The 19,081-nt window shown below is 37.6% G+C and overlaps 1 protein-coding gene across 1 annotated transcript; it reads left to right on the top strand.

The window, feature by feature from the left end:
* Positions 1-642: 642 nt before the first annotated feature.
* LOC110891458 lies at positions 643-7,741 on the top strand. The gene is made up of 2 exons (XM_035980390.1): positions 643-1,043; positions 7,312-7,741. The coding sequence occupies exons 1-2, from the start codon at positions 705-707 to the stop codon at positions 7,486-7,488; spliced, it is 516 nt and encodes a 171-aa protein (XP_035836283.1). The 5' UTR covers positions 643-704; the 3' UTR covers positions 7,489-7,741.
* The last annotated feature ends 11,340 nt before the right edge of the window (positions 7,742-19,081 follow it).

Below are 19,081 nucleotides of genomic sequence, written 5' to 3'. Positions count from 1 at the left end.
AGCCGAAGTTGTCGAGCCGGAACCAGGGGGTGGTGTGGGGGACCGGCGCCGGGCCTCAGCCGGCCCCCATACCCTCTAGTCTAATACCATTTTGTAGCATGCACCTTGTTTTGAGTGAATATATGCTGATTGTGTTTAGTTTATTGAATAAGTATTAAAAATTCATCATAAAAGCTATAACCAATTATATTTATCTATTAATTTTAGTTGTTAATTACAAGTGTACTTATATTCAAACATCATAATAAGGTTTTTTTTTTCTTTTCACACCTTTATCAGATAATGTTATTATATTTGAAAATAAAACATTTTATATTTAAATTGTTTATTTGTTAATGTAGATCTTCCCTCTTTTTTTCATATCAAACCCACCTTCCCACATTTATTGTATTAATTTTATATTGATAACTCTAACTCTGAAACCTAAATCACACATTGTAAAAATCTTATAAATTATGGCATGTATCCATCACGTACCAAGTAAAATATTCATGCACAATGTAACGTGTTTTCTCTAATTATTTATTATAAAACGATTATATAAATATATAGGAAGTTTCTTGTAAATACTTCAATTGTTCGAATATCAAAAGACTATTAAGTTATGTTGACCTTGACTTCTCATAGCTTACTCCCATATATACACATACCATCTAAACTCATCACACCCCACATCACCGGAAAACCTTCCTCTCCGGCTAAAAATGAATTACAGCGGCTCCTCACCTACTCTCTCAGCTACATTCGAACGTTCCGCCAGCATCGATCCCACGAAGCACGTAAGCTACGCTCCCGAGCCAACAGCTCCAACCATCTCATCTGTTCTTAACGGACACTCGGAACCTCAGTTGACCGCAACCAGTCAGCACTGGGTGTCTCCGGTACAGTCAGATGTACGTCCAATAATGAAGTCAGCCAATCAAATTAGCGATCGTGGGTTGAGTTCAACCAGTTTCAGTGGTAAAGCACCGGGGCTTTCAGGTGCTGGGCACAATATCATGTCTGCGAATGAAGTCACCAGCAAGGTTGCTAGTGAAGCAAAAGTGTTAAAAACAATGGTATTGTGATGATTCAATAACAGAAACAACAAGAACAACACAAAATAGCGACAAAACAAAGTGACAAAATCTTATTTAACCCAAACCAAAAAAGTACCCCCCAAACCCTAGATCTTACAATCGTAAGATCAATACAAAGAGGAACGATACAACCAGACTTGATGATCATCCACTGATGATCATCTATACCAACAAGTACAGCAGATCTCTCCAACAGATGAGAGAAGACAAAGTACAACCGGAGATACAACCGGAGATAACAAACCCTAGATCTAAACAGAGAAACGTAACAATAATTTGGAGTGAATAATGATCAAATGAGAGAGAAAGTGACTTTTATACTCCTGCTGATCAACAGATTCACTTAGCACCATGAAGTATCAGATTGTCCAAAATACACCCCTGCAAGTTACAACGGACTACCTCCAAAATATCTGGCCCATGAATCTGTTATAACAACTTAAACAATAATAACGATCAGTAGACACAACCCACATATTAGGCCCAATAAATAAAACAGTATAACCCAAATTGAATGAACAGCCCAGTATCTTTTAACACTCCCCCTTCATTCAATTGGGTTTAAACAAATCCAATAATCCCAAACGATCACAAAAACCATTATGTTGAGTAATACTCAACCCTTTTGTAAAGATGTCTGCCAGTTGATCCTCGGATTCAACCTTTGTTGTAACAATGAAACCATTCGACACCTTCTCTCTTAAAAAATACAAATCAATCTCAAAATGTTTCGTACGCTCATGAAACACAGGATTTGCAGCTATTGACATAGCTGCACTACTATCACAAAATACTTGTATTGGAAGACTACATTTGACATTCAACTCATTTAAAACATTCACAATCCACACAAGTTCACAAGTAGCTGAGCACATGGCACGGTACTCAGCTTCACCAGTCGATCTTGAAACCGTGGATTGCTTTTTACTTTTCCACGAAACAAGATTTTGACCCAAAAATATACAGAAACCAGTGACAGACTTACGAGTATCCAAACATTTAGCCCAATCAGAATCTGCATAACAGGACAGATCAAAACTACCACTCTTTTTGAACATTAAACCTTTACCTGGACTAAGTTTTAGATACCGTAACAACCTTAAGGCAATTTTCAAATGAACAGTCAATGGCTTATGCATAAATTGGCTTAAGTACTGAACAGAATAACTAATATCAGGACGAGTTATAGACAAATAGATTAACTTACCAATCAATTTTTGATAATTGGTAATATCAATCAACTCAGTCCTATCACTTTCAGCCCTCTTATTCACAACATGACTCAACTCTATTGGAGTATTTACAGGTTTACACCCAAGATACCCAAATTCAGCTAACAACTCCAAACAATATTTACGCTGATTCAAACACAGCCCACTTTTATCATATACAACTTCCAAACCAAGAAAATACTTTAGTATTCCCAGGTCTTTAATTTGGAAATTATTACTAAGCAAAGTTTTCACTTTATTGATTTCCAAATCATTATTACCAGTTACAATTATGTCATCAACATACACAAGTAACACAACAAATACAGAGGGCTTGGATAAAACATACAACGAATGATCACAAGAACTTTGAACAAACCCTATACCAAGCAAAACATCAGTTAGCTTTTCATTCCACTTTCTAGGGGCCTGTTTCAGCCCATACAAAGACTTAACTAATTTACAAACCTTAGACTCATTTTTGCTATAATAACCTTCAGGAAGAGTCATATAAACATCTTCCGATATTGAGCCATATAAAAACGCATTATTTACATCTAATTGGTACAATGACCAATTATACTGAACAGCCAAGCTCAAGACACATCTTATAGTAACCATTTTGACTACCGGTGAAAAGGTTTCACCAAAGTCAATCCCTTCCCGTTGGTTATACCCTTTAGCAACTAACCTCGCTTTATAGCGCTCAATCTCACCATTAGACCGATACTTAATCTTGTAGACCCATTTACATCCAATGGGTTTCCTACCACTAGGTAAGTCAACAAGTTCCCAAGTGTTATTCCGCATTAAGGCTTCCATTTCAAGGTTCATTGCTTCGACCCACTTAGAATCCTTTGAAGCCTCATTATAACAACTGGGTTCAGTTGACTTACTTAGTTTACTAATAAAGCTCACATTTTCAGCAGATAAACATGCATAATTCACAACTTTATTAATATCATATTTCACATTACCACTTAACACAAAATCCTGGAATTTTTTAGGAAAAGATACATTTCTAGAAGACCGTCTAAGACCTTCTAAATTTCCCTCAGCTGGGCTGATCTCATCAGTCGACACAACAGTGTCCTCTGCCCTGCCAGACTCCCTACTACTACTACCTTCTACACTAGAACCTAAGTTATGACCTGAACTACTTAGACCAGGAGCGGCAGACGTAGAGGGACCTGGCTGCTGATCATCACTGACTGTGTCGTGAGAATCAGTAGTACCCTCTTCATCATTGGGAGTTAAAGAAAACTCAGGTGAATTTGTTTCATTTTTATCAAAAAAGTTTATCAAGTTTAAACTGTTATCAATATTAACTTCACCATTAATTTGTTTAGACTTAAAAGGATACACATGTTCATAAAACTTGACATCTCTAGAGAAAAAAACCTTTTTCTCATCTATACTCCAAAGTTTATAACCCTTTTTTACATTAGAGTACCCTATCAAAACACACTTATCAGCATGATAAGCAAATTTGTCAGGTTCATTCAAATTAGTACTGAAACAAAGACACCCAAAATTTCTAAAATAAGACAGAGAGGGTCTAAAACCAAACATTAGCTCATATGGACTCTTTCCACTTAACACAGAAGACGGCAGCCTGTTAATGATATACACAGCAGTTAGCACACAGTCACTCCAAAATCTTAAAGGAAGGCCACTCTGAAACATTAAAGTTCTGGCTGTATTTAAAAGATGTCTGTGCTTACGTTCAACTACCCCATTCTGTTGTGGGGTATATGAACATGAAGTCTGATGCACAATACCTTTCTGTTTACAAAATGTACTCATTTGATTATTTATAAATTCTGTACCATTATCACTTCTAAACATCTTTACCTTCTTTTTAAACTGTGTTAATACAAGTTCATAAAAGTATTTCAAATTTTCAAACACTTCAACTTTACTTTTAAGCATATAACACCAAACAGTTCTAGTAAAGTCATCAACAACAGTTAGAAAATATTTATAACCTTCATAGCTAGACACCTTGTAAGGTCCCCACAAATCCAAATGTATTAGATCCCCTAATTCCTTTGACTTATGATCACTCAAAGGAAAAGGAACCCTAACCTGTTTGGACCTGTGACAAACCTCACAAGGATTATGTTCAACAATTTTAACATCCAAACTATCTTTTAACACAGCCAAAACTTGATCAGACGGATGACCTAACCTACTATGCCAAAGATCAGATTTAACAGAACTATTAAAGCACAAATTAGCAAAATTACCATTTCTACCAACAAAATACAACCCATTCTCTTGCCTACCAATCACCAGAATTTTCTTTGACCTCAAATCCTGTAACATACAGTTGTTCTCATTAAACAAGACAGCTATTTTATTGTCTTTTGCTAACTTGTGAACAGACAATAAATTGACACTATACCCAGGAACATAAAAAACATCTTTTATAATAACATTGTTAATCAATTTAAGATCACCAATTTTTAACACACTAACACTTGTTCCATTTGGGTGACCAACTTTTAACCCACACTCAGACACATCTATGCAATTAAACATGTCCTTATCACTTTTAATCATGTGCTGATTAGCACCTGAATCAACAACCCAATTATATTCATGACTAAAACACACACTGCTAGAACAACTCAAAAAACCAGACATACAAGCAGACATACCTCCCATATTGGACTTCTCCTGATCCCCATCAGGTTTTTCACCAACTAAACTCATTAGCTTTGCAATCTGTTCTGGAGTAAAAGGCAAAGCAGACACAGCAGAACTAGAAGGACCAGAAGACATACCAGACCTACTAGTATTATTACCATTATTTTTACCAAAAGACATATTACCCCTTTTTTTCATACCAGGTGGATAACCAATTATTTCAAAACACCTATCAACAGTATGACCTATCATATTACAATGAGTACACTTTAGATTTGAATTAGGTCCTCTAAAATTTCTTTTTGATGTGTTTTGATTAGATTGATTAGACCTAGCCACATAAGAGACACTTTGACTCTTAGAACCACTACTTGAGAGTCTATGTGACTCCTCTCTAGAAACAATAGAGAAAGCAACTTTAACTGATGGAAATGTTTCTCTTGTTAAAATATTAGTTCTCACAGGTTGATAGATATCATCAAGCCCCATGAGAAACTGCATTAACTTTATAAGAGCAGAGAAGTCATTATAGTCCTTAGCAGCTTGACAAGAACATGAAGGCAGTTGAAGCATTGCATCAAACTGCTTCCACATTGTTGTCAACTTATTATAGTATTCAGCAACAGTACTACCATTTTGAGCAATACAGTTTATTTTCTTATACAGATCATAGACAACAGAACCATCAATCTTATCAAAAGACTCTTTTAAATCAGTCCAAACTTCAGAAGCTAGTTTAGAAAAAACTTGACCAAGAAACAACTCTTCTGAAACAGAATTCAATAACCAAGTAAGTACAACAGAATTGCATCTATCCCACTGAGCAGCTAATATCTCATCATCCTTAGACTTTTCCACCTTACCATCTATAAACCCATACTTGTTTTTAGCTTCTAAAGCCAACTTCATAGCACTAGACCACACAGCATAATTCTCAGTACCTTTGAGTTTAACACTAACAATGGTTAAACTACTGGAGTCACTAGGGTGTAAGTACAATGGATCTCCTATATCCAATTTACCAATCAAAGTCTGAGAAGTACTAGGAGCAGGTTCAGGAGGCATAATGACAAACAATAATAAGACACCAGATATACAAACAAACACCAGCAGGTAAACACCAAATATACAAACAAACACCAGCAGGTAAACAACAGCAAACACACAGAACAAAAGACAAAACAGCCAAAAAAAAAACACTATGGCGAAACTGAGTCAGGGACCAGATTCCAGGTTCATCACTCAATAGGTGCCTGGACAAGCCTTTACTCAGAAGCCAATCTACCCTAGACAATCAATAACAACCAATAACAAATATATGTGCCGGTCCTCACTACCCCGACTTCAACTACTCCAATCAACAGAAATAAAAAAGAGAGATAGAACCAGCTTACAGTGGGTGCAATAAAACCTTCAAAGATCACCAGATCTGTAGTTTTCAAGAACTACTGGATCTGATGCAAGAAACCACAAGATAACCCTTCTGGTCAGTTTGCCCTAGATCTTCTAAGGATCTAGAGACCAACACAGAAGTCTTGACAAGAAGAGGGTACAAAGATCCTTCAGATAGTGAACAGATCTAACCAGATCTGTTAACAACCAGCCAACCCTTAGCTAGGGTTTAGTCCAATCACCACCAAGAACAACCAGATCTAACCAGATCTGATATCAACACAAGTTTCCGAGCACAGAAACCCTAAACAACAATAAAGAAACTAATCAGAAAACACAAGACCAAATGCAGCGGATATACAAACAGATCATCAACAGGAGCTCAAGGCTCTGATACCATGTTAAAAACAATGGTATTGTGATGATTCAATAACAGAAACAACAAGAACAACACAAAATAGCGACAAAACAAAGTGACAAAATCTTATTTAACCCAAACCAAAAAAGTACCCCCCAAACCCTAGATCTTACAATCGTAAGATCAATACAAAGAGGAACGATACAACCAGACTTGATGATCATCCACTGATGATCATCTATACCAACAAGTACAGCAGATCTCTCCAACAGATGAGAGAAGACAAAGTACAACCGGAGATACAACCGGAGATAACAAACCCTAGATCTAAACAGAGAAACGTAACAATAATTTGGAGTGAATAATGATCAAATGAGAGAGAAAGTGACTTTTATACTCCTGCTGATCAACAGATTCACTTAGCACCATGAAGTATCAGATTGTCCAAAATACACCCCTGCAAGTTACAACGGACTACCTCCAAAATATCTGGCCCATGAATCTGTTATAACAACTTAAACAATAATAACGATCAGTAGACACAACCCACATATTAGGCCCAATAAATAAAACAGTATAACCCAAATTGAATGAACAGCCCAGTATCTTTTAACAAAAAGCGCCCACAATGACCGGTGTTGCGGAACGAGATCGGAGTAACAAGGGAGAATCGGATGAAGCTGAGGAGGATCATGATAATGAACAGAAGCTTGTCGGAGTGAGTATGGTTGGAAAGAAGTTTAAGCCGGTTAACCCGGAGGCATTCTATGTGGAGGATGATGATGATGAATATTAGATGATCCATCTTACTGATTTTAATGTTAAAGTTTGCAACTTCACATGGGTCTGTGGTCATGCACGTGCATGCATGTGCATTGGCTTAGTTGTTTGTCTTTTGCTTTAATTGTTTTTAATTCATGCTAATATGTAGGAAGTTGTTAGTGTTTACTTAGTCTATTGGTGCTAGTCGAGTAGTGGTAGTCATGGGCCTTTGTATTTGCAACTTTTGAATAAATTTCGAAAAGCAACTGCTCTCTCTTTCATTTACAGTATTCTTTGAGTGCTTTGTGAGGTTGATTGTGTATCAACAAATATCACTTGAATCTTTCAAATTTAATTTGTGTTAAATGTTTGCTTTAAATCTGAGATCAAAAGAAAATTCGTATTTGTATTTGTTGCCCAGAATCTTGATGACGAACAACGAATATCACAATGAACGAATAAACACAAACTAACCTTTATTGAATAAATACAAATCTTGAATGTATATACAAGTGAATTGAATGAGAGTAGCAATTACAAATGAAATCAATCTATTCTATTTATAGTTTCCTACGGGTACGAGTGAATAGACGCGTCTCTTCGTGAAAAGTCGTGTCTCTTGGATGTGTGGTTGAGATTGAATCTTGAAGGGGTGCGTTGAATGTCGTCCGCATGATCAACAGTCGCGTCCCTTGCTCCTTTCCTTGGTGTCGATTGGGAATGGGTGTGTGTGTAGAGACACACCTATTCGGTTATTGAGGGAAGTTTCAAACTTCCATCTTGTCAACTTTTGTCCTTCAACTTCATAACCGCCACTTAATAATAAATCTAAACTATCTATCTAACTATTAACTAATTACATAATAAACCCTAATACTTATATAGGATGTGAAGAGATTATGATTTCATTCACCCCCTAATCTCGAACATCCTTAAGTTGCACCTTGATCTTTCTCCATGTCTTGCTTGCCATCATGCGCTTGTTGAAGTAGATCATTGCAGTCTTCTTTGATTGCCATTAGAAGAGTTGGTTCCTCGTCTTCCTGCACCAGATTTGTTTCTTCTTCTCTTTCGTTTGACTCAGGACAATCTGAGGCATAATGACCAAACTTTTGGCAATTGTAGCATTTTATCTTGCTTAAATCCTTCCCAAACTTCCTTTGGTTGCTTCTATTCTTGTAAGCATCGTGTGATGAGTCTTCATCATCATCTTCTTGTTTGAACTTTTCATCACGCCATTTGTCTTGCGATGAGTTGAACCTTCCTTGTCCATTCTTCCCAAAACGCCTTCCACGACCATAGTTCTTGTCGCGTCGCGTATACATAAGCTTCTCTTGATTATATACCGGGTTTTCATCCATCAAACCGGTCCTTTCTTCATAGGCTTTCAATCTTCCAATTGTCTCGTCTAGCGTCGTTGTTTCTAAATCAGCGAATTGTTCAATGGTTGCAACAATTTGAACGAACCTTTTTGGTACAGAACTCAGAAGTTTCCGTACTAAAGTTGGTTGATCAAAAGTTGATCCAAGACCACTTGCCCTCGTGACAATGCTATTTAGTCTTGCAGTGAACGAATCGATAGTGTCTTCCTCCTTCATCTTTAACATCTCAAACTCTGTTTTGAGCGTTTGAAGACGTGCCTTTTGCACTCGATCTGCACCGACGTGTCTAGTCTTTAATGCATCCCAAATTTCTTTTGCACTCTTGCAACTTGCAACTTGTATTATCATATCTTCCGGTAGTGCTTGATATAAATAAGCGGTCGCCATCATATCCTTCTTTTCATCCGCTTGCGTATTTTCTTTTGGTTCTATCATTTCCCATAATCCGTTTGCCCTCAAAATGGTTTTTATACGGATCGCCCATACCGTATAATTTGTAGACTTTAAAATAGGACACTGAAACTGGGAGAACGAACTACCCTCTCTAATTACTACCGCGTTTGACGGAGAGGCTCCTCCTGAATCCGCCATAATTTCTTTTCCAACAATTTTCACTTTCTAAACTTTGGTTTTCTCCTAAAACCGAAGTCTATGATTCCAAAAATTCACACTAACTTTCGAACGTGGAATCAAATCAATTTCTAAATCTTATATAAATTCCAGAAAAATAGAACGTAGAACCTGGAATTTGCGAACCGACCGACTTCTCTTATCGTGATTCACCGCACGTTTTCTGACTTTTCTTAACAACCCTCTTTGCTGCGTTTTTTTTTTCTTCTTCCTTCTTGATTCGCGACTCTCTAAATACAAACCAAAAATCAGCCCCAAACCCGCTTGATTTGCGACTAAACTTCTCAAACGAACACCCTCTTGATGCTTTGATATCACAAAACTTCTCAGATTTTGTGTCTTTTGCAAACTTCAAACAACCCAAACTTCTCAGATTTGCGATTGCTTCTTCAAACCGGAATACAAACTTCTCAGATTTGCTTCCGTCTTCTTAACCCGAATCGTAGCCTCTTGCCGTGATTTGAATTAAAAAAAAAAAAAAACTCAGAATCCAAACACCCTCAGTGATGATCGGATCAAAATCGAACACCCTCCTGATGACCGATTAACGAACGAACAACAATCGTACCCGCTTGATGCGATTGATGTTAAAACTTAACAAAGAACAACCCAATCAACGCCTCCTGCGTGATCAGAATTGTCAGGGAATTCAACCACCCGCCTGATGATTATCTTCCCGAAACTAATTTGAGCCCTAGGCTCTGATACCACTGTTGCCCAGAATCTTGATGACGAACAACGAATATCACAATGAACGAATAAACACAAACTAACCTTTATTGAATAAATACAAATCTTGAATGTATATACAAGTGAATTGAATGAGAGTAGCAATTACAAATGAAATCAATCTATTCTATTTATAGTTTCCTACGGGTACGAGTGAATAGACGCGTCTCTTCGTGAAAAGTCGTGTCTCTTGGATGTGTGGTTGAGATTGAATCTTGAAGGGGTGCGTTGAATGTCGTCCGCATGATCAACAGTCGCGTCCCTTGCTCCTTTCCTTGGTGTCGATTGGGAATGGGTGTGTGTGTAGAGACACACCTATTCGGTTATTGAGGGAAGTTTCAAACTTCCATCTTGTCAACTTTTGTCCTTCAACTTCATAACCGCCACTTAATAATAAATCTAAACTATCTATCTAACTATTAACTAATTACATAATAAACCCTAATACTTATATAGGATGTGAAGAGATTATGATTTCAGTATTTCTCTTTAGTGAATGGGTTGTCAGTTTTAGTTTGTGTTATTTGTTTGGTTTAAATGTGAGATCAAAAGAAAATTCTTATTTGTAATTCCTTTAGTTGAATATCTTCCATGAATGGGTTTTAAGTTTTAGTTTTGTTTAATTGTTTGACACAGTTGATTATTGTTTTGGTCAACATTTGAACTGTTATTTTTATGGGAACGATTCTGACATGTTATAGGAGTCATATGGTATGCAAGTAGTGTCAACCTAGTATATATGTTTTGTCTGATATTAACACATGAGGGGACGCACGAATAATCGATATATGGTTTTGGGCTCTGTAATGGGGGTTGTGGTGGCTGGAGTATATGGCTGGAGATAGACGGGTAGATGGCAGGTGTTTTTGTTTTTTTTTTTTACGGTAATCGAAGCTCATAATGCATGCATTACAATGACATTGAAGCTCATAACTTATTCTGTAGGGGTGTGCAAAATTATCCGTAATCGAAAAGCACCTAAATCCAAGACCGTATAAAAAAAACAAACCCAAATCTTTTTGGTTTATTCCGTTCAGGTTTTGGTTTGCTTATCAGCTCTACAAATCTTGCTTATCCAATCAAGTAAAACAAATAATAACCGGTTTAATCATTTATTGGTTTAATCGGTCGAATTGAGATTTCGGTTCGGTTAGACACATTTCTAGTTCCGGTTGGTTCAGTTATCGGCTAGGCTCGAAAAGTTTCTAAACCCAATAAACCGATATCCGAACCAGTGAACATCCCTGGATATAGTGGGAGAGAGAAATAAGGCACTAGGCATGTATATACGCAGTTATTTACTTAAAAAATTGATTATGTATTGGACGATGTCCGTCTAACGACCACAATAGAAGACTATTTGATTCTTATTACTGAAAATTGAGAAACAAACAGGCAAAGGAAAGAGATGAAGAAGTTTAAAGGTTGCACCGCAATTGAACTTTGCATATGTGCATTGGCTTGCCAAATATTTGGAAAGAATTCATGGCCATGTTCCCGCAAAACCTCGTGCGGTAAAGCCACCAGACCCTTAAATCGAATACATGCGGATGCACGGATGGTAAGATCTGGACCTAAATGATCCTGACCTCACACATTTGTTCTAATAACAATAATGGTTGAATTCTGTTTTGGGTGTACATTCATCATGACATGTAGAATTCTGTTTTCTAAAGTTCGAATACTGTTTTTTTCTTATTACTGAAAAATGGAATACTATTTTTTATTTCTTTTGCAGCGGCCACTCATTTTGACTTGAAATGAACTGAATCACTCAGGTTTGGGCTAGTTAGTTGCTGACTTTGGTTCAGTTTTTTCAACAAAATTTGCATTTTAGTTTTTCAGATTAGGACCGGCAATTTGTTGACACAACACAATACGAATCCATTACAAAATATGCGGGTTAGTGACTAGTCTAAAGCTTAAACGGGTTCGCGTTAGTCTTGTGTCAACTGTGTGAATACATTTTGCTAAACGGGTCAACACCGGAGTCGTCTGCAACAAACACCTTGCTGTGTGGTTGATCCAATTCCCCAGTTTGCAGAAACTCTCCAATGACAAGACATGATGTTATTTTTGTTGGGCATTACGTCGAACAACTTCACTGCATTATTGCATTCACCAATTCACGTCCTTCATTGCCCTCATCACTTGGCTATAGGGGCCTGTATGGATGTCCAAGATCAGACCACACACACCAGCCCTCTGCGACCTTTTTATGTCTTTGTTTTTTTATATCACAGTTATTGTTGATGATATTATCACTTAATCCGGATTGCCAACCTGGCAGGTGACACAATGCCTTGCATTTTGTCAAATGATAAGCCCAATTTGATTTCCTAGTTCACTTTTGCTTATAACCTGAATTTACCATATCAATATTAAGGTTTCCTGCCACATAGATCAGATGATGGCTAGCAGCAATATGATTTTGACTATTCCAACTGCTGTTGACTTTGACCCTCCACCCATTGATTCCTAGCTCTATGTTTCATTGGAAGAGTAGTTTTTGCAGTTTCTTATATTAATTCATTTTGTGCTTAGTGCTTATCCCTGTGGAACCGATAGTGTGGCGCCTCTTAAAACATAATTTGCAATGAAAAAAAAATGTGTGGGATGTTTATGTATGCAAGATAGTGCTTACTCCCGTGGAACCGAAGTGACAATGTGATAGTGACTGTACAAGATAGCGTTTTGTGTATCCTTTTGCTGTTTGAAGTTGTAACATAACTGTATATTGTGATATATTGTTATAAAGTGATTACTCTTTTGCTGTTTGAAGTTGTAACATAACTGTATATTGTGATATACTGTTATAAAGTGATTACTCTTTTGCTTTGTTCCTTCATGTTTTTACTTGTAGATATAACTGTGAATCGGACTTACCTGAGACGTGTAGCGTTTCTTTCGAAAATGCTAAAGATGATCTCATGAACTTTGAAGTAACAATGATGACGGATACTGTTTGTAAGTACATCTTTAATTTCTTAATCATAACTTATTTATTTGTTTTAGAGGTGCCATCTTTATATTTAATTAACCATCTCACATTTCACATTGATTTGGATGGAAACATGAATGCATTGACTTGTGCGCATTGAATGCATGCACCCTAACTGGTTCTTAGCTAATCTGTTCTGTAAGAACCAAAAGCTTGTAGGCTAAGTATTCTATATATTGCTTTTGGATATGCTCTCAACTTTTTTCATTCCGATACGCTGCTCAGTCCGGTTTGAAGGAATTCTTTGATTTCTATATTCCTGTATGTATAGTTGCTTTTCTTGTATTTTTAATGTCTTTGACTTGTGCAGTCACTTGTTGCAGCTTCGGGATCTGCCTGATTTGTGTCAAACATAGCACATGCACAAAACAGAGGCTGTTAAGTATGTTATAGAATCTGCAGCATGTTTATCTTGCAGGAGAAACCTTAAATTAAGTTGTTTTGTTCGGTTGCAATTGCAAACACCTTTCTGTTGCCCGAGTATATATAGCATGTTGTCATCGTTTTTTTGGTTTTTTTATTAGCAAGTTACCATGTTGAGACTAAATTATGGTTCACCATCTGTGTTCCTCCTGGACTCTGTAGTCCATATGATTTCTGACGCAGGGATGCTGATGTGTACAACAACAGATATGCCACTCTTATGTGGAGGCATGGAAGAACTTTGCCATTATCTTATTATTGGCTTTGTTTTTGCACAACTTAAATAATGAAGGTAAGGAGTAAGGTTCTATGTTTTCATGCATACAATACACATTCACTTTTTGGTGTTGGATAAAACTTCTTTCTGTGACTCTTCTTTTTTTTTTTTTTTTTTTTTTTTTTTTTGCAGCCTTCAACATGTATGATTAATTGTACACTGGATATGTTAATATAGAATGACTGGATGAGGTCTTCAAAGTTGGTCAGGTACAAACACACGTTGTGCATAAATAAAACTAAATACCATATCCACTGACTTACAAATGGTTTAATTTGAGTGACGATTTAACAGATCAAATGGGTAAAAAAAGAGTAGCTTAAAATAAAACGGGCCAAACAGGTTGAAAGGCTCCTAAATCATTTTATTGGATAAGTATATTATTCTTGACACAATAACCTTTTTGGCAAAAAAACGTTCAGGTCAACCTAACCTTTTTGACCTGTACCAAACAAATTATCGTTTTACCAAAATTTGTTTTGGCAAGTTACCCGACATGTCTGACTGACTAGCTAATTCACCTATAATATAACACTAAAAGACATATATTAGAATAGCTAACCGATTAAACAATGTGGATTTGCCAACATTGGGGCGGCCAATTGTTGGTGCACTTGTGTCTGTACTTTGTCTGTATTCGGTCACGATGTAAACGATGTCCTGATTAGTGCTGTAAGTTGACCAAGTCAACCATCCTCCGGTTTGACTTGGACAACAGTTTGTAAATGTTGAAAGATGTTCTGTGTCGAAGGATAAGAGATCGAAGGATAATGTGGATCCTTCGATCTCATCGAAAGATATGCTTCGATTGATAGATCTCGAAAGATCATCCTTCGAGGTCCTTACTGATCCTTCGAATGCTTTGTCATCGATAGATGATCCTTCGGACCATCAATCGGATCCTTCGGACCAGACATCATGGGCTGGGTATAAATACCCATGCAGTGTGTTGAGTTTCAGAAGACAGACACTTAGACAGATTCACACACCCGAGAGATTGAGAGCTTTGAGAGCATTCTGTCCGAAACTCACACACACACTTTGAGAGTTTACAAGTTAGATTTGTAAACATTGTGCTTGTAACCGAAACCTTCATTTGCATTAATACAAGTTGTGTTAATCGGTGAACCTTTGTGTGTTGTGTTTATACTTGTCTCATCCCGGTTTGCTTGCTAGCTTGGATTCCGCACTCGCTAGTGAGTTTGTATAACAAGGTTTAGGTTCGTCATCCTCCGTGAAAGGGACCTACAAGTGGTATCAGAGCTTGGCTCTTTACCTTGTTTAAAACCGGGTTTGTTCAAGTGTTTGGTGTGTTTGGACACTTGGTTTAGCACCCGATTTTGGTGGTTTTCTTGCAATTTTAAACTGGAAAACGGTTTCTAAACCTTCGGGAGTGTTCAAAGTTTGGGTTGGGTAACTTGAAAACTTGTTTTTAAGTAACTTGGTAATTTCCGGCCATTTCTCCGGTAAGGATTCCGGTGACTGGTTTGGGGATAAGGTTATCCATTTTGGGCAATTTTTCAAAGTTGGTGGGAAAGGTACAGCCTGCACATCCCTTTCTGCCGAAAGTTGACTTACCTACCCATCACCTTTTCACCAACCTTTCACATCGTGTCAGTTGTGTCAGAGGGTCTCGAAAGATATCTTTCGACATCGAAAGACCATCTTTCGATCAAGGAAGGCTCGAAAGATCATCATCCTTCGACCCATCCTTCGAAGTCTGAAACATATCTTTCGCTCAGGGAATCTTTTCGAAAGATAGTTGTTCGAAAGATAGTTGTTCGAAAGATAGTTGTTCGAAAGATAAGGATTTATCTCGAAAGATAAGGATCTTTCAAGTGTGAATCTTTCGAGATTTTGAATCTTTCGAAGCCATTGCTCGAAAGTCAACAGTGATCTTTCGAACACTGTTGATCATTCGAACAAGTGTGATCTTTCGAATATCTTTCGAGTCTGGTCTGTTTGTTGTTAACAGGTTTCTGTTTTACAGATCTTTCGAACTAGTGGATCTTTCGAACCAGGATTTTTCGGCTGTTTTTCAGGATCCTTCGGCTGTGTGTGATCTTTCGGGTGGCCATCATCTTTCGAGACATTGATATAGTATTCATTTTTCTGATCAAAAATGAATCCAGCATGGGGTAATCCGTCAATTGCAGAGAGCAGTACATTTCCTGCAAGATCCAGTGTGCCATGCAATCCTGATATGTATTTTGGAACTTCCAGTACCTCGTCTGCAAGATCCGTTCCACATGCTCCATTAAAAACGGAGTACGTCACAAGCACGGATATGTATGGCAATCCAGTGCTAGTTCCTGTTAAGCCACCTCCCACCACAGACATGTATGGAAATCCATTAACCCCAGTTGCTTTACAACACCATTATTCTACTGTAGAATCGTCATTTCTTAATCCCAAGAACAGTAGTAAGACAAAAACGGCGTTGTATGCTGAAATTGTCAAAGATGTCAGCAATGGTGAATCCTCGGGGAATGATGACAGTTCTGAACATGATAGAAGTTCAAATGAAGATGTTTCAACTTCAGTTCAGTTGAGGGTGATACAACTTCAACTTCAAGCGAGGATGGATCTGTATGTGAATCATCAAGTGAGGCTGTTGATTTTGATACAGAAAGGCCAACACCCGAGAGTGATTCCAGTAAGGTATGTGTTGATGAACCAATTGCTGTAGATTGTGATAATTGTGCTAGATTAAAAGCAAACATGTCTGAGTTGCAAGGCAAACATGATGCTTTACAAGCTAGTTTGTTTGACTTGCAAGACAAACATGTTTCTTTGAATGACAAGTGGTGTGAATTGCAAAGCAAACACGAAGCTTTGCAAGAGAAATATGATGTGACATTTATCCACAACCAGAAATTGACCGTGGATCTTTCTAAGTGCACTGAAGCCAACATGTTTTATGAGAACCATGGAAAAGAGTTTAAGTCGGTAATTGAGAATTTGAGGAAGGATAAAACCGAATTAACTAAAATGGTTTCTAGAAAACAAACTGACATTAATTTGTATATATCTCGCCTTGAGATGATGCAAAAGGAAATGGCTTGTGTCAAAACAGAAAGTGATGCGATCCAGCTTAAGCTAGACAGTTATTTGAGCTCTAGCTATGTGTTGGATCACATCATTGACGCTCAGAAAGCGAAGAAGGATGTCACATGCATAGGATACAAGAAATGTCCACCACCTGTGAGACACAATTATGATGCATTGCCGGATGAGGAGGACAGAGTGTTCTTTGAACCATCTGTGCCTCTGGATGTTAAGGAGTTTGCAGCAGGACTCGGATACAAGAAAGAAGTATCCTTAGATTCAGATGTGTCAGCAGATACATGTGTGCCTTCTGCTGAACTGAATCAGGATCCTCCAGTCATTACTGAGGATGCTGATTCTTCTGATGATGAATCTGATGATGCTGTTCCAGCAAAGTCTGATGCGGAAATCAAAGAAGAGGACATACCTCTTGAGAATCATATTTTATGTGATCCTCCTGCAAAACCCGCTAAGACTGTTGCAATCGAGTCCTCGTCTGCACAAGAGTCGGAGGGTGTGAACTTGCTGTACACACTTGTTGGTAATGATAAAATCTACTCTGACAAAGATTTTCCTATTAAGAATGTTAATCAATCTTTAATAAGTAAAGTCTTTGAAGATTCGACAAGTAAGTTTTTGGGAAAGACAGGACCACGTGTTACAGTTACACAGTGTCCTCCTATTCCAAAGGCCGAAATTCGGAAACAATTTGGAAATAAGAAATTACCAACAGAGAAGAGGCAGCCAAATCATATCAAACCTAAAGGAAAGGCACCGACTCAGGGTCAGAAGAAACAGACCCAAAAGAAAAACAAGAATGTGAACTTTGTGAAATCTAAGGGAACGGACAAAATTGAAACTTATGAGAACAAATCTAACTTAGATTTTGTTAAACAAGCAACAGTTTTGAAAAGAAATGATCCAAACTGTTCAAAACCTAGTACCTCAGGATCACAAAGTTCATCATCATCGGCAAGACGAATGCATGATGCTTCGGGGATTGTTGAACGAAGATATTGTTTTGAATGTGGTACACTTGGACACATAATTCGAAATTGTCCATATCTTCATAAGTTGAAAGCAAAGATTGATGATCCCCGTGAACAAAATCATGCCGCCCAAGAGAATAGAAAAGGCAAACAGGGCGAAAATCGGAAGATAAACCTCGTGAAATCAAGAGGGACTGATAAAATTGATACTTTCAAAAACAAATCCAAAAAGGATTCTGTTAAACAAAGTAAAATTTTGAAAAGAAACAGTCAAAACAACTATACACAACAAACAAACTGTTGTGATGTAGGACCAAGTACCTCTAGATCACGAAGTTCATCATCCAGCTATTACAGTTATGATACTCCGAGGTTTGTTGAGCGGAGATCATGCTTTGAATGTTGTGAGTATGGGCACATCATTAAGAATTGTCCATATCTCACCAAGAGAAAGACAAAAATTGATGCCCCCCATGGTAACAATTACCATAAAAGACCTGTTTCACCAAAACAGGACCCTCGTCTTGTTAAACAGCGAGCAAAGAAACAGAAAAAGAAACAAAGAAAAGAAGTTGAAAAGATTTTAAAACCGGAGATTATCCAAACAAAATCTGTTAAATTGGATGTTAAACATGAAAAACAGAAAGAGATTTGGATACCAAAACCGGTAACTGTTTCAGGGGGAGCTACATCAATTCCGAATCATCGGGAAATGGATGTTACAATTCTCGATGATGACGGACGACCCAAGTCTGTGAAGGCTTGGGTCCCCCTCTCCAACTAATCTCTGAGTGAGTGTGCAGGAAGTTCCAGGAGGAACTATTGATAATCTTAGGATTGTTAATAGTGGAATGTCCTTGCACAAGATAGGCGACAGAAGAAAATTGTTGCCTTTGATGGAGAGAGAGGAAAGAAAAAGAAAATGAGGATTAATGAAGTTGCAAAATTCGACCAAATGAAGATCGTGCCAAAATTTGGTCATTATGGTTTTTGATCGGGTCCTCAGGAAAGAATGAAGTGAAATGTGTGCAGATGCCTTGGCGTGAATTAGACATCCGCACATCATTTCTAAAAGAGAAAGTCAAAGACCTTCGCTGGTGAAATGTGGAAGACCAGCCGGACCCGGAGGTTTATGACCTTTTTGCTGT

Source organism: Helianthus annuus, chromosome 11, assembly GCF_002127325.2.
Source record: "Helianthus annuus cultivar XRQ/B chromosome 11, HanXRQr2.0-SUNRISE, whole genome shotgun sequence".
Taxonomy (NCBI): domain Eukaryota; kingdom Viridiplantae; phylum Streptophyta; class Magnoliopsida; order Asterales; family Asteraceae; genus Helianthus; species Helianthus annuus.
The sequence above is the reverse complement of the archived record's forward strand: the minus strand, read 5'-3'. Positions and strand labels throughout refer to the sequence as shown.